This window comes from Parambassis ranga, chromosome 5 (assembly GCF_900634625.1).
Source record: "Parambassis ranga chromosome 5, fParRan2.1, whole genome shotgun sequence".
NCBI classification, from domain to species: domain Eukaryota; kingdom Metazoa; phylum Chordata; class Actinopteri; family Ambassidae; genus Parambassis; species Parambassis ranga.
The window spans coordinates 30,146,521-30,172,572 of NC_041026.1; the positions used below are offsets into that span (position 1 = coordinate 30,146,521).

Consider the following 26,052-nt stretch of genomic DNA (forward strand, 5'->3'; position numbering starts at 1 on the left):
CCGAATATCCAATGCTAAGAGCTCCCATAGCAAGTGCATGAATCCCCACCACCTCCACCACCACCACCATGTAAGCCACTGGGTACATTCACATTACAGTGTTGACAGCTTGATGTGAATGAGCAAACACCATGGATCCTCAGGGGTCCTTCTTAAGAGGCCCGGCAAGAGTGGGGGTGCATGGAGAACAGCAAGTGTTTTTGATGTGCATGAGAGTAGCCCGGTCCCCAACAGTCACTCCACTGTGTCTATTCGATTGGTAGAGATATGAGCGAGGCACAGCTCGCTAGCTCCTTTCTTCTGATTGACTCGCTGAAGGAGCTGCGGGTGAGTGTTTAAGTAGCTCCCCGCCATGCCTGTCAAGGAGCTGCTGCTGTTTCCTCTGTGGGCCAACAGAAAAGCGTGTGATTTTTTCCGTGCCCAAGCGCTGTTGTTTCTGCTCGGAGTTGTGAAGAATCCTTCCCCAGAGATCACACAGTGAAGTCGTTGAGGCAACAACTTGATTTCAAATGGTGAAAAGTGTGAGAAAGAGTGCCAAGAGACTTTGCAATAGACCAGTGGAGTTACATTACATCTCCAGTCTTTATGGTAAACTATATTCAAACAGTAGAATCACAAAGATGTGTCCATTGGGGAGCACTTTACAAAGTCTGTGCCCTCTCGTTGTCTAATTTGTCTTTTGCTCTCAACTTCTTGATTTCCGTCCACTCCCCCACGCTCTGTCCCCCTTCTTCTCTGTTCCGGCTTCTCTCTTCTTTTTTTTCTGAAGGCCTTTGCATGGTGGTCAGACCTGATGGTGGAGCATGCCGAGACCTTCCTGTGTCTCTACTCAGCCGACATGGATGCAGCTCTTGAAGTTCAGCCGCCTGACAGCTGGGACAGTTTTCCCCTCTTCCAGTTGCTCAATGACTTCCTGAGGATGGACTGTGAGTATATTTAGATGAAGCATGGTAAAGAGGGATAAAATCCAAACAAGAGACATTGTTCCTAAGTTGACCTAATGAACCCAAGCTCCTTTCTACACCTGTGACATATTAAATCAGTGTGAGCTTATTGTTCTACATTTTTACAGCCTCCACAAACTAGTTTTCCACTCTGCTCTGCACATCATGCAAATTTTTGTCATGTGACTGCTGGTCACCAGTGAGTCAATCATAGCCTTCTAATTTTACAGAATCTTATTGATACCAAGACCCTTTTTGGTAATTTTTATAAATAATTTTATTTATAAATCTGCAATTAAATTCAGCAAAGAATACAAATTTAGAAAAAGTATATTATGTAAATACACTTGAATCAATAGATCAGCAGCATTAAGCCTTCAAATCAAACAAATACTGCTGCTCACAAGTTAGTGAAAGTTTTAGCTTCAATTTTGGAGCATGCAGTAGTGTTTTTTTGATGAAAAAAATAGCAGGATTTGGGATTTTGTTGCATAGTGACATGATCCTCTTTTATTCGGTCTTTAGCTATAATTGAGACAAAATGTTGTTGAATTTGTTTCTGCATTCTTTTCCCCTAAATATTTATTTATATCCAAGACCACTGAAAAACAATTTACTTTCAATTACCATGAAATTTCCAGTGACATAGTGGGACAAAACAAAAAAGGCTGCCTGAAATTGTCCAAATTGGGCATCCCTGCTGTAATGAGTCCATATTTTAGTCCTTAAATTATAACCTGTGGTGTGCCATTTCCTTGTAGTTATGTCCAGTGTTATGTACTTCATTTGCTATTGTCACACTATTGACAATATGTAGCCAATGAGAAGCACGCCAATTTGATGACACTAACAAGTGAGCATAATAAGCTATCTGCAGATGAATAAGTGAACTGCGCTCTGCCTTCTCCTTGACTCCCGACTGACAAACTGAAAAGGGAAAGCATTCCCCAGGGACAATTAGCACCCAGCAGATTAAGTCTGAATTGTGAAGAGTGGAGTGTATCCTTTACAGGACCACGGACAGCTCCACAGTGTTCCTGCAGGCAAGAGCATGCAGTTCATTAGAGAGATGGCTGGCCTGCAGCAACCAGCATCAAGACCTGACCATTATCTTCAGTCAAACACTCCTGGCCTTGTTCTTTCATTCTTCTCTCTCTCTCTCTCTCACACACACACACACACACACACACACACACACACACATGGTTCAGTATGTGAACCACTCTAGGGCAAAAGTGCATCTCACGTTGACAGGAGTGATTTCAGAGACGTCTGAGGGATGTTTCAGGGTCGACAGCAGCTGGAAAGCTGCTCTTGATTTGTGTAAGTTGAACATAACAGACTGATATAAAGATTAATCACAATATTGTTTACTTTGTGAGGAAAGAAATACCTCCTTTACACTGCTTCACAACAGCCAGTCACATAATAGGAACAAAGTCTTTTTGAATGTTCCATTACATTTTTTCCTATGATGTTGAATTCTATATTAGTACTATTTTATTAAGTTACTTGGAACTGAATATACTAAGGTACAGAGACTTAAGGTTTAGGATATGCATATATGATGTAACAGTACTTCTGTGAAAACAGGCAGATTTAACAAACTTTCCAGTAGTCCTGAATGCATCATGTGTTTTTGTCATAAAATAGACCAAATCTGAGCTTATAGTACTGATCGAAACCACTTTGTTCTACATGTTTTCATTACAAGATAAGTTTCAAGATCAAAGATCAAAATATGTTTTTGCACCAAATATATTCAGTAAAAAAAGTTCTGTAGGCTATTTAACCCAACAACCACCACTTTGGCGACAACAAATCTTAGTTTGTTGGTCTGATTTGCCTGCTTTCTGCAGTTGGCGGGCAGGATAAAGTAAAAAGGTTTGTAGAGGCTGTATAATTACAAATAGTTAAATATCTATAGCATTTTTCCACTATTTTTGTGTCACAAAAAATAGTCTAAAAACGTATGTAGGAATTACTCAGGTAAAACAGTAGGAAAGAGAGCTTTTATTTAGGGACTTTTTTCAGCTGTGGATCATTTAGTCTGCTTCCCCTACATTAAATCTTTATATCATCAGGGTACTTATGAGACCCAGCAGAGCCCCCCACTGCCCGCACCGCATAACAAGCTGACTTTAGTAAAACATATCATCACAGGGACATCTTTTCCACAGAAGGTCATCTTCTCTGTTGCCCCACAGCGGTGCACTTATGGAGCAGTAAATAGCCGTAGCACTAGACAGGCGCCAAAGTCAGGCTGCCATTCGAGGAGTTAATGAGGTCTAAAGCAGTGGTAAGCTGGGCCGCGGCGAGCCCCGCGTACACACTCCTGGACACAACACATCCAAGTGGACAGCAGCCGCTCAAGTGGCTAATTGGGAGAGTGGCAATCAGGGAACCCAACAAACATTGCACCTACTGTGTATCATCGACCTTGACTCCAATGCCAACGCGCACAAACACAAACACACACATGCTCAGAGGGGGAGAGAAAAACAAAGAGAGAGAGAGGGAGAGAAAAAGCAGACACACTGCATGGAGCCGTGAGGCATCACATTAGCACACACTGGCCTCCATTTTATCTCCTGTGGTCTTTGTCAGTGTTGCCTTTTTACCAGTTGGGAGCCGGCGGAGACTGGGGGAAATGTGTGTGACGGGTTGGATTTAGAAACGCCCTAAGAGTCCAAACCTTTTGTTTAGAGAGATTGGAAAGTATAGATGTTGTGTCATACATGTTAATGAAGACACACAGAAAACACATACTGAAAATTACTGTTTAATGTCTCTCTTCTTCATCAACTTATATCTTCTACCTTAGATAACCTTTGCAACGGGAAGTTCCACAAGCACCTGCAGGACCTGTATGCCCCTCTGGTAGTGCGGTATGTGGACCTGATGGAGTCTTCCATTGCTCAGTCCATTCACAGAGGCTTTGAAAGGGAATCCTGGGAACCTGTCAAGTAAGGATGCACTTTTTTCCCCTTGCAGTGTGTGTCATTGCAGTGGATGTTAAACCTGTTTCCTATTGCCATATGTTCAGGTCTCTAGAGTTAATATGTGCATTTCAATATGGTGTATGGTAATTCCCCTTCAGGACAAATTCTCAGCAATAAAACTCAGTTATCTTTAGTTGTCCGTATTTTATTTACATCAATGTTATCTTTTCTCATTAATCTCCATTGTTTATACAAATTTTTTACCCTTTTTTAGCCTAATTAGTCCCAAACATGCCCTTCTAGCTTAGTGCTGTTTCTGTTAGTATTAGGTATATACAACCTTGGACAAACATGTAAGTTTTTTACTGTGCTATTATACATGTATCAAATGAAGCAAAGAAGAAATAAATATGTAGGCAATGCTATATACTCCCATGATTCAATAGCTTGTAGATCCACCTTTAGCAATAACGTAGTAGCCTAATGATTTCCTGATGTGAGAGACTGTAGCCCAAATCAGACCTCCACCACCGTGCTTGACAGTGTGTATGTTTTTACCAGACATGGTGGTGACCAAACCATGTGTCCATAGGACATTGTTCCACAAGTGTTGTTCTTTGTTCAGATGCAGTTTAGTTAAACCTCAGCCGTGCTTTCATGTGCTTTTTAGACAGAAGAGTCTTTCTCCTGGTAACCCTTCAAACTGTACTTGTTTAGTCTTCTTGTTTAGTCTTCTGCTGTCACATTAACACTGAGTATGCTCAGTGAGGTCTGTATTTAGCAGACCAGCACACTTTAAAAGAGAGGTGACTGTGTGTGCCTCTCAGCAGCACCATCAGATACCCAAAGAGGTGGGTGAGGTGAGACTTATGCTGGGTGGCAGCATGAACAGGAAGCATCACATCAGCAGACAGAACAGGCAAATTATGGACGATTCTGACACTAATTAAAGTGTAATTCTGATTCATTATTTGCTTGCTGCCTTTGACGACTCAGTTGCTTCATTTGTGATGTAGCATCTGTATCTTCTGTTCTCCTGTTTCTCTCCACAGGACAATAACAAGCACTCTGCCCAATGTGAACCTTCAAATGCCCAAAGTACCAAATATAACAGTGCCAAGTGTTAACCTCCGACAAATGCCCAGCTTTTCTCCACCCAACTGGATGACAGCTAATTATGAGTCAGAGTGTGTATCTGCCTTGTACAGCCAGAAACATGCACACATGTCTTTGGCATGAACGTGGATCAACCCCTAAGATTATTAGAAACATTTCTGTATCTAGAGCTTTGCTTAAAAACATGAATGGCACATTTGGTTGATTGTCACAGTTTCACCAAAACTAACAGGTGGTTACATCACATTTGTTTGGATTCAGGCTTAGGTTTAGACATTAGAAACTCTCCATTAGGTACAGTGGGTACGGAAAGTATTCAGACCCCCTGAATTTTTCATTCTTTGTTATATTGCAGCCATTTGCTAAAATTATTTAAGTTCATTTTTCCTCATTAATGTACACACAGCACCCCATATTGACAGAAAAACACAGAATTGGTGACAATTTTGTGACAATTGGTGCAGATATATTAAAAAAGAAAAACTGAAATATCACATGGTCCTAAGTATTCAGACCTTTTGCTCAGTATTTAGTAGAAGTACCCTTTTAATTGAGGTCCTGAGCACTCTGGAGAAGGTTTTCATCCAGGATATCTCTGTACTTGGCCACAATTCATCTTTCCCTCGACTGCAACCAGTTGTCCTGTCCCTGCAGCTTCCCCATGGAAGCCAACGTGCTCTTAGGAACCTTAAGTGCAGTAGAAATTGTTGCATGGCCAGATCTGTGCCTTGCCGCAATTCTGTCTCTGAGCTCTTCAGACAGTTCCTTTGACCTCATGATCCTCATTGGCTCTAACATGCACTGTGAGCTGTAAGGTCTTGTATAGACAGGTGTGTGGCTTTCCTAATCAAGTCCAATCAGTACCATCAAACACAGCTGGACTCAAATGAAGGTGTAGAACCATCTTAAGGATGATCAGAAGAAATGAACGCACCTGAGTTCAATGTATGAGTGTCAGAGCAAAGGCTCTGAATACTTAGGACGATGTGGTGTGCATTAATGAGGAAAAAAAAGAACTTTATTTTAAATGACTGCAATATAACAAAGAGTGAAAAATTTAAGGGGGTCTACTTTCCGAAGCCATTGTATGTGGTACACCTGGAAATGCTGACTTTATTCTAGACGCATATTTCCATGTCACACTATCCAGACTAACATTATGTTTTGATGTTTTTATGAATACATAATACATAGAAATACATAATTTGCTTTACCCTCATTAACAGTGTCCTATTTCACTTGGTGGTTTCTATTAATATTTCTTGATAGTGCTAGCATTAAAATCACTTTGCATATCAGAATATACACTTGACACATCGTCTGTAGCACTGTAAAAACTTAAGCGAAACGTCTGCACAGACAACAGTGATCAAAGGTGCAAAACCTCCTTCGTATGCTGCTGCATCCTGCAGAGTGTGACGCCTTCACAGCGGCACATCCATCCCTATTCCCTCACCTGGGATCTTGTGGATGCACATTCAAAAATACCAGCCCTGAAGTTTTCATTGTGAAAAAGTGCTGAGAGCTGCATTTCATGCTTTCACTTTCACAAGAAAGAAGATACCAGCAGAGATAATAAGTGTTTCTTTTGGGGTTTTTTTATATTTATTTATTTATTTGGGTTTTTTTTTATAATCAGGATGTTTGGATGGAGTTTGATAGAGACATAAATAAACGTTCATGCTAATGTCATGGCACAGTGTGTGTAGATGGATGAAGGGGACTGTGGCTTGAAATATGATTTTGAGTCCTATGTCCATTTTTATATGGATTGCAAAGATGCAAAGGCATAACAAGGTGATGCAAACAATGCACAGGGATGTTTTCTCACCAGCAATTGAGCAAGAATTAGAATTTTAGAAATCTGTAAAATAATAATAATAATTATTATGTCCATCCCTATAGACAGACAGAGCCCAATACATTAAACCACACACACTAGCATGGAACACAATCCATCTCTCTCCATTGACTTTGTAATGTACAACCCATCATTTTAATCTTTTAGAAATATTGTTATGTTTCCAAACAATAAAACTGATTTATGGGAGACAGCAGCCAAAAAGATGTAAGTGAGTAAGTGTAGTGTAGTCACCAGTTAGCATGTACCAGATATACCATATATTAACCAGATATCTAAACAGCAATTTTAAGCTGCTGTATCTTTGTATGCTAATCTAAAGCACTTGTAGCTTTGGCTGAACTATGTGGCTTGGCTTATAGTGGGTTCTGGTCATGTCAGAAGCTGATACAACTACAGTAACATGAGTAATGCAAGTCAAGGAAAAGTGATAAATCTCTCTATGGTGTGGGCGGGGCTTAGTGTGAACTGTTTCTATGGTAATGAAGGGTTTCAATGTCTGTCTCAGCCATATCCCAAAATTTTAATTTCCTGTTTTAAAAGAATGTCCCTTTATCGTCATTATGATTGACAGTAGTTGATATGCACAATTACCTTTCATTTAAAAAAATAAAAATAAAAAATTCTAATAATGTAACAACTGCCAAACAGACATTTACAAACATAAAGGCATGTGGAAGCTGTAGCTACTGTCCTGGTTATAACGTTGCATCTTTCCATTCCAAAGCCTTTTCCTGACTTAGCTGGTGTTGTTTCGCTGCCAGCCCTGGCTCCTTTCTCCTTAGGTTGTTGAGGACAGTTCCCTTGTGTTTGAATTTTCCTTGCTTAGTCTGCAAAGACTGGATTGACTTCAGAGCTGTAATAACATCAATGAGAAGTGCCATTACCAGCTGCTGCAGTGCTGCTGTTAATCCAGCTCCTCTCTACCCACACCTGGACCCACTGTTCCCAGCTGATGTTTACAAAGCAAGAGTTCTCATTCATCCTGCAAAAACTATCATATAACACTATTATATGATACTTTAGTGGAAAAAGGTTTGATAAAATGAATGGGAACCATGTGTGTAACAACGACCTTTCCTCTCTCCTTGTGTGTGGTTTTATGAACTGTAAATAAAATACAAATGTAGTCTGTGCTGTTTTACTGATACTCACAATACAAGGATGTTTATCCTGCACCCACACGTTCACACACTCTAATCCACTAATATTGCATGGTGTATTAATCACAGGATGGAACCTGCATAAATTGTCACCTTTATAGTGTAGTGTGTATCACAGTGTTAGCATGGAATCACATGCACCTGTGTAAAAGGTTCCTCAGTATGTATTTAAATGTACATGTTTTGTAATAATAAGCAAACCATCCCTAAAAAAATGTCAGATTTGTTTAAATAAACTTATTACACACATTGGCATCTACAGTATTTAATAATATATACAATAAACTTAATTATTAGTACTGATGCTACTGCACTCCTTTTATCTCTCCTCTCTAAACTGTGACCTGTGGTTCTGCAGTAATGGCTCTGGGACGTCGGAGGATCTCTTCTGGAAGCTGGATGCCCTGCAGACCTTCATCAGAGATCTTCACTGGCCGGAGGAGGAGTTCGGCAAACACCTGGAGACCCGGCTCAAACTCATGTCCAGTGATATGATTGAATCCTGTGTGAAACGGTGATTCATAAAATCTTTTAAAAAAAAGCCTGCAGCAGATTTTATGTTGAGTTTCAAAGTAAAAGCACCAATACAAAAAAACTACCACACTTCAAATATACTCCATTAGAAGTCAGTGACCCACAATAGATTTCCTACTAAATTGAACCGAAGTTGTCCTAAAGGTGCTCTGGATTGTCATCAATCATGCATGAATTAAAAAAAAAAAAACTGTGGATTATTTTCCAAATTTAGGGAGACATGGCCAGCTACTACTTATAGTAAGCAGTAAAAACAGTAGACCGTGTACATATTTAATTTATTCATGATTTTGCCCATTTATTCATCCACCCATCCATCCATTCGTTCATTAGAAGAAAGTTTTAGAAAGTGTGAAGTTTTGTGGGTGCAATGTGTAAAAATAACATGTAGAAATGATATTCTTTCACATTCTGTCAGTTATTCAGTGCTGACTGTTCTTGGTTTGGTGGGACTTGACACTAATTGTCTGGTCATTCTCTTCTTCCCCTGTAGGACACGGGTGGCGTTTGAGGCCAAGCTTCAGAAGAGCAGCCGGACCACAGACTTCCGCGTGCCTCAGTCCATCTGCACCATGTTCAATGTCATGGTGGATGCCAGGCTTCAGTCAGCTAAGCTGTGTGCCGTGGATCTGGGGCAGGAGGTAGGACTCGCTGAGGCTTACCTTTCTATTTAAAGGGACTACTTATGGACATTTCCTAATGGTCACTAAATTTAAATGAATTGTTTGTTTTTAGCAGAAAAGGCGTGAAAGCCTCTTTTGCTCCATGAATGCAGCTTTCTTTGTTTCTTTGTCTCTGTCTTCATGTATAATTTTACATGTGCAATGTCACCTCTGTGTGTCTCCTCTTTTGCTGCTTTTTTCTTCTGTCTTGTGAAAGTTTCTTAGAGAGTGGGTAAGTGTGGCTACAAGTTCCATTGAAACACCCCTCCTCTCCTCGTCAGTTCCCAAATGTATAATTAGTCATCAGTTTTCCCTGTCTGTCTTCCTCCACTTGAATTGTTTGGATTTCATTAGCATATGTGTAGATAGCATTGAATATACATGGGGCAAAAGTGAGAGATCTCATATTTCACAGAAATCTCGAGGCTGATACCAATTACTGACAATGAATTAATTACTGCTAAGTCCTTCGCTGTTCTGTTGGTGCTACAAGGCTAAACAAAAGGGTTCCTCGCAGCAATTCTGCCTCTGAGTTTCCATGACAGCAGCTCTTTAGCAGTACGGATCATTCCAAAGTGCTTCAGTGCACTCAGGGGTCTGCGAATACTGCTTATACTATAAAAGTACTTACTCATTACAAGCAACAACTACACAGGAATTTACTACATAAATATTGTCATCAATTTAAGTCAAAATAAAGATTTATTACAAAACATATATTCAAATGAGGTGCATTTGTACAACACCTTGTACCAGATTAATGTCTATCAATTTAATTTAGTACATTTTTGTCAGTTTGAAGATAAAACCCAAGGTTGTATGTAAAGACTTTATGGAAATGGTTATACATTGCACAATTAATGTATTACATATTTATCATGCCCATACTTAAGCCAAACCTAGCATTAAAAAAACCATGATAAATACACATTTTTACAACACTTATATGATAGGTTAGGTCATGTGATAAAGCTGCTTGTTTTAGAGACACATCATTTTTAGTCTTTATACACATATGTTTTCTTTTCATGTTTCAAAAAAGTCCTTGTTGAAATACCTGAGATACCTATGTTCACACATTTAAAAAAATATTACACACTTATGATCCAGGTGGAATCAAGTGAGAAGTACCATAAACAGCATCTTCCTTCAAAACACACCATGTGCATGTTTTGAGTGTGTGTTAAGAGACAAAGTTGTGTGCAGCAAACATTCTGCATTCTGAGTACATGTCCAAGCAAAGGAGTGATGCTATATTTAAAGTTGGTGATAGCTGTACTGAGTTACACGATGCAAGACCAGTAACTATAAGTGTGTAATGTTTGTGTTTAAGAAAACAAAAATACACATCATTTTCTTTTCTTCACATTCATCCAGACATAGAAAGCTCCAAAATAAATAAAAAAATGAATAAATTCAGATTCACAGAAATATTTATTGTAATTTGAGGTAAACTTATATTAGGATGGTGGGTTATAATTTAACTTCATTATAATATTATAATATCAGCCTTTAAACACTGTCAGTGCTGTGGTGGGTCAGTCATTTCTCAGCACACAGATGGAAGGAACCACTGATCCCTAATGATTTAACACTTATCTCATGCAACACTCCTCTGATTTGCACTACAAGCCACTTGATTGAAACACCCACAGCACTGACTCAAACAAGTTCAGGACTTCTGTGGTGTCCTGGCTGCAGACACAAGGATTCAGTTTAACATCTACATTGTACTTGTACTGGTTTTTTAATCTGAAACACTGTATATTTGTCTTTTTAGGTCAGATTTGACCTAAAACTTGTTTAACTACACTTTAAAGTTTAATCCTTCATCCTTTTATTAGTCCCACAGAGGGGAAATGTCTTTCTCCAAGTGATGTCATACAATGACCAGCACCAGTATAGTGTCTTGCCCAAGTACACACAACAATGACTAGGGAGGAGTTGGGATCAAACCACCAACCTTCCGGTTACTGGACAAGCCTGCTATACCACTGAGCCACTGCTGCCCAGTGTATGAAGCGGAAGAATGAGATCTTTTTCTACAAATTTTAGACTAAACCAAATAAAGAAAATAAGTGAAAAAAAGATAAATTCCACTGAATTGAATTGGTCTATCCATATGTTGCTTCTAAATTGGGAATACACTAAAAATGAATGAACACCACGCACAGATGTAGTTTACAAGGTTACTAGACCTGCAGCTGATAGTTTATTGCATTATTGATTAATTCTCCATGATGAATTAATTTCCAGAGTTACACATCTGAATTTCAAATTATTGATTAAATAAGTTGCAGCATTAGCCATTATAATCAGGATTTATGTGTTTGTCAGCCTTCTAGTTTGATGTGGATGAACTTTCTGCCTATGCACATGTGCTGTCATCATGGACCTGCAACGGGTGCATAGAAAAATCAATAGAGTGGTCACACATGTCTCAAGTGTAGGTGATGACCCACAGTTGGGGTTAACCATGTTATGTGCAGACATCCACCACATATTTGAAGGGGCCCTATGCAATTAGTAGACTACTCTGCAAACATTCTCTCTGCATCGCATCTTAAGTGCCAAGACGAAAACAATACATCAATTTATCTAACATATTTAGGTACATGTACATGTCACGTGTGGAAAAAGTTGCAGAATCAGGCTAAAACCAGTGCCTCTGTTCACATCTAAAACCCTGCCTTTTATGTCACTATGTAAATATACATGTCTAAATATTTCTAACATTTGTAATAGCTATTCAATTATCTTGTAAACACATTCCAGATTAAACAATCAATTTAAAACAAAACAAAAAATACAAATAAAAATAAAATCGGTGCTGAAGTCTGTAAAAAATAAATACAAATATTATTTATCATTCTGGGTGTTTGGTGCAGAAACCACATATTAGTGTGCCCCGTTTAAAGGTCCATCAAACTATTCATTATTTTTAGTGTACAGCATTCCACTGTCCCCTCTGTCCCACCTCCCTTTGTCTCTTTTAATGGCCTCAAGCCATTGTTGTTGGCACAATAGCTGTCACTTAATCACAAATAATCCACATGAACAATAAGTTGACCATGAGGATAAGTATCAGTGTTTATCAACACCACATTCCACTGAAAATCCTATTACATTTTATTTTATTGTATTTAACAAACTGAGTGATACCTTCTACCTGCATACGTTTTCCCCATTCTTCTGTTTTTTTTCCCTGCCTACCCACCTTGCCTTTAAAAATCTCTCCAAAATATGCAGCATACCTGTCTGATTATGATGACACTGTCCTCTCCTTCCCTCAAATGTCTGTTCTCACTTCACAGTAGGGTTATGTGTGAGTTTCGATGAACAGACTAACATGTTATCTTTTCCTCTGCAGAGACAATACCACTCCCAAATCGACAACCTGATTGAGGAGACGGTGAAGGAGATGATAACCCTGCTGGTAGCTAAGGTACAGTACAGTATACATCCACAGCATGGATAGGCTATGAGTGCTGTGGATAGGGCCTCAAGGTCTGTTTGAAGTGAGGTATTGATAGAAAGTCATTAAATGACTTTGAAGAGAGAATCAAAGTGTCTCTCTCAGTGCAACAAAAAGTCTGAATAAAGATGAATTCCAAACCACAGTGAGACACAATAAAACACAGAAAGACACGCAAATGTTTAAACTGACAATTTTAGGGAGGAACATACACGGGTGTTGCAGCCAGTGATATTTTATGTGTTCTCAGGGATAAAAACTGACAAAACTGGAGGTTAAAGACTTTATGTGATGTCATACATATGTACATATAATATGCTTTTTTCTTTGTTTCAGATCAATGCATTATTAAAATTATTTACAAACATGACTTTAATCTTCTCAACTCCCAGCAGTTCCTAGGGTTTTTCTTTTAAACTTCTGTCACATTTTCAATTGGTGTTGTCCTCATCAAACCCACAATCGAGGCAACAACATGGCTGCCTTCAGTAGTAGAAACTGTGAAAACAGCAGTAAGGCAGTTGATTATGTGATAAATTAAAGGCAGCTGGACTCCACAGACAGTGATTCTCAAAACTTACCATAGAAGCAGTGGTCCATGAACACTGACATGTGGCCAGGAGTCAGGTCACATATGTACTTGATTTTGATGCACATAACGAGAAAACGAGACCAGAAGACATAAAGCTACAAAAGCCTTGAACTGTAGTCGGGGTGTAGGGATCACTGCTCAAACACAATGTTGATATTAATGAATATTCATCAATTTCCATCTTTGTACATGGAATGTTTCATCATCACTCAGAAAATATTTCTCTGTTTTATTAGTAACTGTACAATGATATTCAGCTAGCTATTAAACGTATTAAGTAGAAAAAGAAAGCTGTTTTTTCAGTCACACACAACAGCGCTTCACTACTTTTGATGTGTTGTTGATTTTTTTATAGGCCACCGTGTCCAACACAACGTTGCCACTCAACGAGCTTTTACACATCCTGTGACATATGTTCATAACTTCTATATAAAGTAATATATCTTTGTGCAGTATAACACAATTAGAAATATGTACATCTTTAAATAGAAAGTAACAGTAAATAAAATAAGTTTCAAACTTTTAAAATAGAAGTTTTTCAAAAAGGTGTCTAAACTGCAGAGTTTACCCCGTACATCGTGCAGAAAGAGAAACATGTTTGTTGCCAAGTGACTGTCAATAATGGGTCATTTATGGCATTCTAGTTGCATTCCGGAGTGCAGTTTTTTTTTCAGAATCTTGTTAGTGCAAAGAGTTTTTTTTTAATCATTTTTAATGAAAAAATAGGTGGGTTTGATAACATGATTAACTAATTTTTAGCTTGTATAAGGAGCATCTGAAGGTCAGATGACTTTTCCTGTTGTAATTTAAATTTGTATAATTGTATTATCATCTAATTATAACTTTTATGATAATGTTTATTATTAATTGTTATTTCTTCGCATATTGTCATTTCTCTTCTTCCTCAGTTCGTGGTCATTCTAGAGAGTGTGTTAGCCAAGCTCTCCAGATATGATGAAGGAACACTCTTCTCTTCCTTCCTATCTTTCACAGTAAGTACATTTTCCTCAGAATGCTTATTGTTACACAACTTTCCACTGTGTGTATGTTAGACGCTGACCTTTATATTTTATAGTTAAAAGACTTTAGTGGACCTATGTCCACTTAAGTCATCTAACTGAAATATAACGAAGACTCAGTCATGTTGTATTTTTTTCTGGTTAATCTCTGATGCTAATTGTGATACAGTTTGACCTTTCTGAAGTACTCCTCAGCACAAAATAACTTAACACCTCAGCTTGAGTTCCACAGTGTTACAAAAGCCAGGTTATTGAATTTGTAAGTGCACTTTTGCAGCTCAAATCACCACATGGGTCACTGTTGCCAATTCAGCAGGCACAAGTCTGTACAGTCTCACCATGGCAGCCTTTGTTCTAAAAAGTGCTGCAACAGCTGGAGCACTGACCATTTTTTCTCTCTGTTTTTTTTTTTAAGGTGAAAGCTGCATCGAAGTATGTGGATGTACCTGTAAGTATTTATCTGTCTGTCTCTGTGTGCACAAAAGTCACTGTCAGTTCTCTCAAAAGACACATAAAACCAACAACAATCACTTTTCACACAAACTCATATTCTGTAGTGATCAGCACAGAGGATATGACTAATATAAAGTAACAAAATTATGACACTTATGCCTACCTTAGGATCTGGACAGTGTACTTAAAATTCAAGATATTTGTTGCTGTTGTTGTTCAACAACTTCTTTTGGTTGACTACTGTTATGACTTCTGCATCCTGTGGCATCACATGCATAACAATTATTCTCATATTACAGATCCAAATACAGTGAATGCCAGTGTTTTTTTTATGCTGATCCTTGATTTTATTACAGGTCTGTTTGACAGACTGGTTGTTTGGATGGAGTTAATCCAGAAGATTAGAACTTTTGCTTTTTGTAGTCACAACACATACTATGTGCTGCTGACCATGTGTCCATATATAGTAAGCGTATAACATCAGGAGCTGCAACAACAAAACCTGTTTAAGTACACTGAGGACATAAGGACTTTAGTTGGTTATTAAGAATTAAACATCAGTGATTCAAAAGGCATTGATTCAAAACGAAGGCTTTGCACTGAGCACACTCAGACTGTGGATCGGCCACAGTGTTTTACAGTTCTTCTATACAAATATTTGACCATGCTTTCACATATCGAATCATAATCCAGATGGTGGTGTTGGTTGTTGTATTTCCACATCAAATGTCAAATGCGTTTTCTCCCCCAAATGTCCTTTCATATGCATGTGGCCACTCTCTGCCAGATATGCCTCATGCCTGGCTTTTCTCTGCAGCATATATTGTGAGTCCATGTTGTACAACACATGCCCATTCTGCTGTCAGGCTGGCGGTGGTGGTCATGAGTGCACATCAGATCTGTATTGGTTGCCAACACTTCGGCCTATCAACATGCCAAATTTCAAATTAATGCCTTGTCAGTGAACATGAAGATGCACTGTGTATGCTGGCAGGGGTCACAGTTTCTGGCCTAGCATGCTAATTGTCTTCTTAATGTACAAAATTAGAGTTTCACTGGTAGAAAAGACACTCATTTACACATTTTAAGCATCAATACAGATGTGTTATCTTAGTTTAGTAGTAGTTAGCAGTGAGTTCTTTGCATGAGTTTCTGAGAGAGCGAAAGGTTAAAAGAGTATGGTAAAAAGGAAGATATGTGATCTAAGAAAGACAGCCAAGGTGCTCACAAAAGCATTGTCCTCAGTGAATATTTTACATGTCAGAATGGCAGGCCTCCTAACAAGCTGCTCCCCATGTCAAACCCGACTGCACTGCCCCTGTTCACATTGCACTTGCCCAGACTGCAAGGCCTGGTCCCCTGCCAACTCTGTGAAGAGAGCTGAAGAGAGACCCAGTCTGCAACCGTGCAAATCAATGAATTCTACGTCTCTACAACAACTTAAAGTCTCAGTTATAAATTATGTAAAAAAAATTGTCACATTGTCTACCATTGTAAATGCTGGTACAAAAATATTGGTATGCTAAAATATTGGTATGTTGATTTTAGTGGCTCTTTTTATTAGGCAAATACAACCTCAGACAAGCAACAACATATTTTCCAAAGCACCATTATTTATTTGGGGAATATGAAAAAAAAAATGCAGATTTCCCCATGCTGGCTGCACCTGTGTCTGCCTAAGTTCCCCTTTATTCCAAATACAGGCAAAGAGGGGGAGGATGAATGTGTGCCCAGTCACAGAAGCAGGAAGCAAATGTTGCTACAAAAAGGAAACTTATCAACACATACCACAACTTTGAACATGTTAATCTCTGCTGTGAAATTGTACATTTTCACATGGGGGTCTACAGGGATTGACTTACTTTTGGAGCCCCTAGAGGCTACATGGGGAATTGCAGTTTGTTTGTTTGTTTTCTAATTGTGCAAGGAATAAGTGATTCAAAGTCCAGGAAGTAAATAACATTACAATGAACAGTGTTGACAGCATGTGTATGTGTATTTTCTTACTTTGACTTGAAGTGTCACTTGAGGTTAATATTTGAAACACTGTTCCATGCTGTTATTTCTTCTCATTCAGACAGTGATAGCTTTACAAAATTACAATATTCCTTTCACTCAGCAAACCAATAACAAAGTTCTTAATGTAGCAAATAAATTGCAACTAAAAGGTCAGTTATGATTTCTTCTAAAGGGTTCATTAAGGACAGACCACACATCTGCAATCAATTACCAACAATCAAGTGCTCCAATGAGCCTGTGAGGATGCATGAAAAATGAATATCAAGTGCTGACATCAATCATAAAATATGACAGAACATATAGTCTGGTCTTTAAGTCATAGTATATCACATTGTATATCTGGAATGTAAAATAGACAGCTGGCTAACATTCAAAAACGTGACCTCCTTCTATGTGAATTACTATTTTTTTTTTAATTTAGCAAAAATATTTATTTGTATTTATTCCTTTTCTGTTTTTTTTTTTTTTTTTTTCAGAAACCAGGAATGGATGTTGCTGACGGTTATGTGACATTTGTCCGCCATTCCCAGGACATGCTGCGGGAGAAGGTCAACGAGGAGGTGTACATAGAGAGGCTATTTGATGTGAGTAGGATTTCATTCTTTAAAATAATGTGGTAGCTGACAGATAGATGTGGAAATGTTGCACATGTTAGAATTTATTTGTAGTTCTTTAGGAGTGAGTGGGTTGGACCATGCCGACCCAAGTGAAATAGTTTCTATATCTTTGCCTGGCCTGTCATTCTGGCAACATCTCATGCGGATTCATGTCTTTTTTGGGTGTTGGCGAGTCACTTTGTGACTGCTGACTGTACTTGTGCATCAGTGTCCTTCTCTATAGCTGATAAACTGTAATCAGCTCAAGCTGTAATCAACTTGCAAAACAGTTCCAGGATGCTGTTTGTCGCTATTACGTGAGATAAGGGGTCAAACAACACCAAAACAATCAGTAAATCTCTAAGCCTGCCTGCTGAGCCTCCTTAGGTCAGACTGAAGGATTTTTTCCTTAAAATGTGCTCAAACAATCCCTGCTGATGAGTTGCACACTGAGCCTGAATCCCAGTGTGGATTCAGCTTTGCTTCTTTTTTAGCACGTTTTCAAAGCACATTCTTCCTTTATCACCATACTCTGCTTTGTCTCTCTGCATTTGTGAGCAGTTAGTAATGAAGTTGATTAGGGATTATCCAAAGCAGTGCTCTCCTTTTCCAACACAGCAAACAACAGTAAATGAAAAAAGGCACAAAGGATCAGACTGTAAGATGGCAAGATGGTTCCATGTTTACAAGCAGCCAAGCAAGCACCACAGAAACTGAATACATTTTCTGATAGAGGACTGACGAGCAGTCATTTACCTTGTCTCAACTTGGTGAAGATTTGTGATATGTTTAGTACTGTCAGTCCATGGAGGAAATATGTTGCATGTATTCTTTTTGGTTAATAGCAGACAGCATTAGAAGTATCAGGTGAGAAAGAGGAGGGATGACATACTGACTGCAGTCCAACCTGGGACAGTAGAATACTGCTTTAGATTATGGGGTGTCCACTCCAATGGCTGAGCTCTATGCGCTTCCTGACATGCATTGCACAGGGGCACAGGGTGTGTTTGTGTTGTTTTTGTATCCAGCTGTTGTTGCATGTATGCATGTCTGTGCTTCCTGTTCCCCTCAACCCCTCTGTGTCTTTCAACTAATCATCATAACCATCTCTAACCTTAAAGAAATCCTTCCCCTCCTGCTCACTCCTCTGCTTTTGAAGTGCCAAATTATTTATTGATGTTAACAAAGCAGGTCATACTCCTGTAAAGCACTATTTGCTAAGTTTAATTTTATCTGAATAGTTTTACCTACCTTATTTCACTACACACTGAGGCCCTGATCCCTATAGTCAGCCATTTTCTTATTTTCTTCCATCTTTTCCACTCAAGACTACAAATATTTTTTTTATTTTTTTATTTTTTTTGCTGTTGCAGAATTAATTATTTTTTTCATTTAATTAATCAGAAAAGCATAATCACTATGAATGAATGGATCAGATGGTTGACATCCATGATAACTGTATTACTGTGTGGTTGTCTGTTAAGAGGGATGACAGGGAGAGTATTATATATATCAAAACAGATCCACATTTAAAACTATTTCTGTGTAGTTTAATCAGTCAATCTTTATGTATATAGCACTTTTCATAGAATAAAGTTTGCTCTTAAAAATCAGTATGAAATCAGGTTAGAATAAACTTTTTTTAAATGAGGAACACTGACTAAACACTAACCTCTAATACAATATGCTCTAAGGACAGACAAAAGAGACAAAGACACCTACTGCTCCTACTTCACTGACATCTGCAGTGAGTACTTACCTCTACCAATTTCTTTTAGTAATGTCAGCATTTATTTTAACGTTTGAAATGCAGCATAAAGAGACTTTAACGATCACCAGATGATACAGTTATTGCACCCACGGTCCACATCCTCCAGCACTCATCAGGATGTGATCTAGTAAATAAATCAATCACGTGAGAGGATGTATCAAGATGGATAACCCACTCAGCTAAATCTCAGTCTCCTTCACTGTAAAGTTGGGTAATCTTTGATCTCCAAGTAACTACCATCACATAAACATGTTTTCTTCTCCTCAGAAACTAAGCCAAAATTAAGTACAAACTTGATAGCTATCTTTATCTCTTGTTGTTAGACTTTTGGAATTTCCTTTATCCTGGGCTCAGACAGAAGTCAGTCAGCTAATCCCAAAGACTTCTCACTGTTCTTTGATTTCCTTCAACAAGTGCACACACTCAGATGACCAGACACTAAGATTTTAGAGAAAACAAAATGCTTGTTGTGCATTAATCTCTCAGTCTTACTGTAAATAAAGTAGTTTAGTTACTTGTAATCATTACAGACATTCTGTTTACCTACCTAGATAATCAATTGGAAACTGATACACAAAGAGAATTAGCCAAAATATGACACAGACTGTAAGGGGGAGGATCGGAGTGTAAGAATGAACAACACTTAACCATCCAGGTTGTGTAACCTCTTGCACCTGATGTGATTGTCAGCTCCTCATCCTGTGTGCTGAAGTGTAGGCGTGTATACCATTGCATCTAACTGTCCGTGCCATTGTGTTGAATGGAGGCCTTGAGGTGCATTCCGTCTCCTGCTGTCTGCCTCTCTGTGTGTGCTGACAGAGGGTGACAGAGAGGTGTCCACTGCTGGATGTTAGCTGTTTGTTGCTGTGTATCTTCCTTTCTCTTCCACAAGAGCATTTCTGCTGGAATTTGTTTGCCTGGCTTCTCTTTGTTGTCAGTCCGTATCAGTTCTCCCCAAAGCGTCACAGAGACCGATGAAAGTGTCTGTGGCTGTTGTGTCTGCAGCTCTGTTGTGCTTTTCTTGTCACTCCACCCTTTACTCTTTCTCTCACTCTCTCAGATGGAGCATTATTGTTTGTTTCACACTGTCTGATTTTATCAAATCTATGAAATTATTTTCACCTGCATGCCTTAGTTCCTCTCAATAAACAAAACTACTGAACACTAATGTTGACCACACACTATTGTGGTTCTGACCATTCAGACCTTTAGCAGACAATAAGATTTATGTTTTTACAAGAAATCTATTACTTTGACAAACCACAAAATGTTATAGTAAACATTTAGGTCACAAGTGGTTTAGAGTTATGTTTTAATGCTGTTTCAATGGTCAGGTTTGCTGCATAAGAGATGGAGGAAGGAAAAATTTGGAATAATAATAATGCATTGGTCTTATATTGCGCTTTTCTGCTCTGTTGGGCAGGCACTCAAAGCGCTTACATTGAGATGCATTATTCTTTCACACCACGTTCACACAGTGGCAGTGGTAAGCTACCAGTGGTAGCCACAGCTCCCCAGGGGGAGACTGCCAAGGTGCGCCTACGGCCTCTCCGACCACCACCGATTCATTCATACGCATTCATACACCAGTGAGTGCACTGGAGGCAATGCGGGTAAAGTGCCTTGCCCAAGGACAGACAACAATGACTAGGGAGGAGCTGGGGTCGAACCGCCGACCTTCCAGTTATTGGACAACCCTGCTCACCACTGAGCCACTGCTGCCCTAGTTGGAATGCAACTAGGATGCCACTTACCGGTACTTGTCGCCAGCAGTCACAAAACATGTAGTGAGCATTTGGCTGAGCTGCTGGCTTTGTACAGTTTATGCACAGAGCGTCTTCCTAAAATAAGGTCAGGATGAGCTCCCCCTAATCTTTGCTTTGTTTGCCCCACCTCCCACCAACCACTTTCTTTGTGGACTTTATTTATCTGTTCCGTCCACTCCCCCTGCTGAGGATTACAAGTCTCCAATGCATGCTCACAATAAGGTGTCTCCTTACTGAAATATTGTTTTATGGATTATTGATTTTGGTTTGGAGGTGTTTGTTAAAGTTGTTTATACATATATATATATATATATATATATATATATTGCTTGACATTTTAAATATTTCATTTAAATAATAAAAAGGTACAAACAACAAATTAGAGCAAAAATAAGCGATCATATTTCATATCATAATTCATAAATACAACTTCCAAAAAAGTACAATTAGCTACAGAATATTGTATGACTTTACTTAATAATAATAATGATAATATATTACATTGTGTTTGTTTTTTAAAGAGTATTCTTTGAAAAATGAATGTAGGTAGTATTGTATAAAAGAGCCTAAAACTTAGTTAAATTTAGCATTCATAGACAATTAATGAGGCTCCCACTTTTCCTAGATCTGTGATATCTTATATAATTTTATTATATTATGGCCGAAGTATATCATATATATATAGGCATATATATTGACAAGATTAAAATGTTTCAATCCTTTGGCGGGCCGTGGTGTAGAATAACCGCACTCCATCAACTACCCAAATGCCATAATAAAGAGATTACATTTCAAATCACTTCAACACATCAAGTGTGATTTATTTCACACATTACTTCTAAATCTGGGGATGAACAACGTGTGCTCACAAACGCTATCACATACAGAAGTAATAGAAGTAAACGTGATTCCTGTCTTTATTACAACTGGAGGTTAAGACCAGCTTCAAAGTAATTTAGGATTTTTAAATGTGTTTTGCTCGGATTTCTTTTTTTCATTATATGTCATTTTAATTGGGGTTATGACATACATTATCTCAAGACTAGTATCAGCCACAGTATGCAGATTATTTCACAAAGGCCTCTTCATTACTAAATATGTGTCAATATCACCAATTTGATGTCTCCAGTGACAGCAGACAGGCCCATATGTGGTCTAATGCTCGTAATATTAAACAAACAACAGCGTCTCAAGAAATGAATCATAATCTGAGACATATTAGCAAGTGCTAATACCCGTGTTCTGACATAGATTCATCAGTAGGGGAGCATGTCAGAGGAGGACATTTTTAATTGATATTTGACCCACTTCTCTGACCCCACTGATCGCACTGAGGAGAAGAAGAAAGACAAGCTCACTGCTTATTATTTTGCTGTTTAAACCAGATTTACTTTATGCCATTTTACTGACCATCAATCCATTATATATTCAGTCAAGGTGAAAATTGTTTTGAAGGCAGGTGATTGTGGGATTATCATTAAATTTACATGGTAATCCACTCTGAGGCTGTGGAGTTTCTTTTGTTTTCTGTCCCGTGGTCATCTCAGGTTACGTTCATATAAATGATGTACATTTGGACACCTGCGTCCACATTTTCTGATTCTGATAAGAGCATTACATTGCACAACTCATATTATGTAAGAGTCAACACATAACACAGCGTGACAACATTTGTTTCTTATCCCATTTAGCCATATGTTCGCAGCTGCCTAGAACAATCACAGGTGTGATAAGATAAGATAAGATAAGATAAGATAAGATAAGATAAGATAAGATAAAACTTTATTAATCCCGAAGGAAATTCTTGTGCCAGAGGTATCAAGTTACATTAAATGCAGTTAAGTACAGAGTATAAGAGTATAAGTGTCACTATAATCCAAAATAAGAGTACAGTATGCAGTATGAGCACAATATATGATACATGGATACAAATATGGAGATGTAAGGTGCTAAGTAAACATAAATATAGACAAGTGGAGGGAATGACAGTGATGCATGACATGATTATCTAGCGCTTCTCCCTACAGAAAGGGGAGGAGTTATACAGTCTGATGGCCACTGGCAGGAAGGACCTCCTGTGGCGTTCTGTGCTGCTCCTCGGTAGTCTCAGTCTACGGCTGAATGTGCTCCTGTAGGACAGCAGTGTGTCGTGCAGGGGGTGAGACGTGTTGTTACGAATACTGAGGAGCTTCCTCACTCCCAGCACCGAGCCAGCCTTCCTAATGAGCTTGTTGAGTCTGTTGGTGTCGGCCGTCTTCATCCTGCTGCCCCAGCACACTACAGTGTAGAAGATGACGCTGGAGACCACCGAGTGGTAAAACATCTGCAGCATGGTCTGGCAGATGTTAAAGGATTTGAGTCTCCTCAGTAGATACAGGCGACTCTGTCCCTTCCTGTAAATTGCCTCTGCATTTGTGGACCAGTCCAGTTTGTGGTCAATGTGGACACCCAGGTATTTGTAGCTGTCCACAATGTCCACGTTGGTACCCTTGATGCTGACCGGGTTTGGGAGTGTCTGGTGCTTCCTGAAGTCCACCACCAGCTCTTTTGTCTTTGTGACATTCAGCTGAAGGTGGTTCTGTCCGCACCACTCCACAAAGCTGTCCACCACACTCATGTACTCCGCCTCCCGACCTCTGCTGGTACAGCCCACAATGGCAGAGCCATCCGAGAACTTCTGCAGGTGGCAGGACTGTGAGCAGTGTCTGAAGTCCGATGTATAGAGTGTGAACAGGAATGGAGACATTACTGTGCCCTGGGGTGCCCCCGTGCTGCTCACTATCGTGTCCGAGACGGTGTTCCTCAGCCTCACAAATTGTGGTCGACCTGTAAGATAGTTAGTGATCCAGGTGACCAGTGGGGTCTCTACCTGCATGTCCAGGAGCTTCCTCTTCAAAAGGGCAGGCTGCACGGTGTTAAACGCACTGGAAAAATCAAAGAACATGATTCTAACAGTGTTGCCTGCCTCCTCCAAGTAGGTGTGTGCTCTGTGCAGCAGGTAGATGATGGCGTCCTCCACTCCAATACGGGGCTGGTAAGCAAACTGCAGGGGGTCCAGCGATGGTTCCACAACAGCACGCAGGTGTTTCAGGACCAGCCTCTCCAGAGACTTCATCACATGTGAAGTCAGAGCAACTGGTCTGTAGTCGCTGTGTGTGCTTGGATGTTTGGTCTTGGGCACAGGAACAAGGCATGTTGTCTTCCACAGGGCAGGGACAGTCATCAGGCTCAGACTCAGGGAGAAGATGTGCTGGAAGACCCCACACAGCTGTGTGGCGCAGTCCCTGAGTACTCTGGGACTGAGTCCATCCGGTCCTGCAGCTTTTCCCGGTCGTAGGCGACTGAACTCCCTCCTCACATCTTCTGTGGTGATGGTAACTGTGGACACAGAAGAGCAGAGAGAGAGATCTGATGGGGGAGGGGGGCAGGGAGGATGGGGGGTTGTTAATGGAAGGTGGGGTAAGAGGGGCAGGGTGATGTTATTGATTGGGAGGTGAGACTGGTTGGTATGGTTAGGGGGAGGGGGAGGAGGAGGGTGGTCAGGGAGTGGACTATCAAACCTGTTGAAAAACAGGTTCAGCTGGTTGGCCTCCTGCAGATCTCCATCCATCAGCTGGTCAGAGATCCTACTGTGGCCGGTGATGGTTCGCATGCCACTCCATACCTCCCTCAAGTTGTTCCGGGCAAGTTGGCTCTCCAGCTTCCTCCTGTAGCTCTCCTTGCCCTCTCCAATCTTCTCCTTCACCTCTGCCTGGGCCCTCCTCATCTCCTCTCTGTCTCCACTCAAGAAGGCTGTCTTCTTTCTGTTGAGTGATGCCTTGATGTCCTTTGTCACCCATGGTTTATTGTTTGGAAAGCAGCGTATTGACCTGGTGGGGATTAGAGAATCTGTACAAAAATTAACATATTCTGTGATACAGTCTGTGAGTGTGTCTACATCCTCACCGTGAGTGTCACAGAACACATCCCAGTCAGTCACCTCAAAACATCCCTGCAGGGTCTCCAGGGCTTCCGGTGTCCACCTCCGTACAGTTTTGGTGGTCACCGGCTGCCGCTGTACTGCTGGTATATACTGGGGTTTGAGGTGGACTAGGCTATGGTCTGATCTGCCCAAGGGAGGGAAAGCTATGGAGCTGTATGCCTCTTTAACATTAGCATACAGTAAATCTAGAGTTTTATTTTCTCTTGTTTAACAGTCCACAAACTGCTTGAAAGTGGGCAGAGTTGATTTCTGATTAACATCGCCAGAAATCGCTATGAAGGCATTAGGGTGCTGGGTCTGAAGCCTCGCGGTCACAGAGCTGATGACGTCAGTAGCCCGCGACGCCTCAGCCGAGGGAGCAATGTAAACAACGAGTACAATGGCGTGAGAGAACTCTCTGGGCAAAGAATATGGACGTAGACTCACCGCTAGCAGTTCAATGTCCGGGCTGCACACGTGCTCCTTTACCGTAACGTGTCCCGGGCTGCACCACCGGTTGTTCACGTAGAGCGCAAGTCCCCCTCCTTTCTTCCTGCCGCTCTCGGTGCAGTTCCTGTCCGCCCGTACCAACTGAAAGCCGGCTAAACTCACGGTAGAGTCCGGTATGTTTGCGTGCAGCCACGTCTCTGTAAAGCACATTACAGACGCCTCACGAAACACACACTCGCTCTTTGTGAGAGATGTTAACTCTTCCATCTTATTACCCAGTGATCTAACATTACCCATGACGATAGAAGTAAGATACGGCTTGTATCTTCTTTTCCTCAGCTGTCTTCTTTTGCCCCCTCTGCTTCCGCGTTGTTTCTTTTTAGCTCTTTGGGGATTTCGTGTCGCTGGCCATACATCCCGCTGTGCTGGAGATTCATCAGCTGACCCCTGGTGTAAACAATGGAGCCCTGGCGTGTTTCCGTCACGGCCGAGACGCGGCATGATAAAAGTGCTCCAAAAGCGATGAAGACCACGAAGAAAGAAAAAGACGCATTATTGCGGTGCCTGACCGCTTATACTTCGATTTAGTACAAAGTAGAGTGTTTAGAGTAGAAATAAATTACGAAAAACAACTTAATACACCCGCGGTGTGCGGAGCTTCTCTGGCTGGCTGCTACCTCGAGGCCGCGCCGGAAGCTGTTATGATGTATGTAGGTGTGGTGTTTATT

The 26,052-nt window shown here is 40.1% G+C and overlaps 1 protein-coding gene across 1 annotated transcript in view; it reads left to right on the plus strand.

Annotated features, from left to right (window-relative positions):
• cadpsa (Ca2+-dependent activator protein for secretion a) overlaps positions 1-26,052 on the plus strand; it is a 158,598-nt gene that overhangs the window by 109,615 nt on the left and 22,931 nt on the right. Inside the window, exons 20-28 of the mRNA XM_028406129.1 lie at positions 770-926; positions 3,769-3,910; positions 8,385-8,540; positions 9,054-9,201; positions 9,440-9,454; positions 12,593-12,667; positions 14,198-14,281; positions 14,724-14,756; positions 17,257-17,364. Coding sequence (XP_028261930.1) covers positions 770-926; positions 3,769-3,910; positions 8,385-8,540; positions 9,054-9,201; positions 9,440-9,454; positions 12,593-12,667; positions 14,198-14,281; positions 14,724-14,756; positions 17,257-17,364 — 918 coding nt within the window. The remainder of the gene's footprint in view (positions 1-769; positions 927-3,768; positions 3,911-8,384; positions 8,541-9,053; positions 9,202-9,439; positions 9,455-12,592; positions 12,668-14,197; positions 14,282-14,723; positions 14,757-17,256; positions 17,365-26,052) is intronic.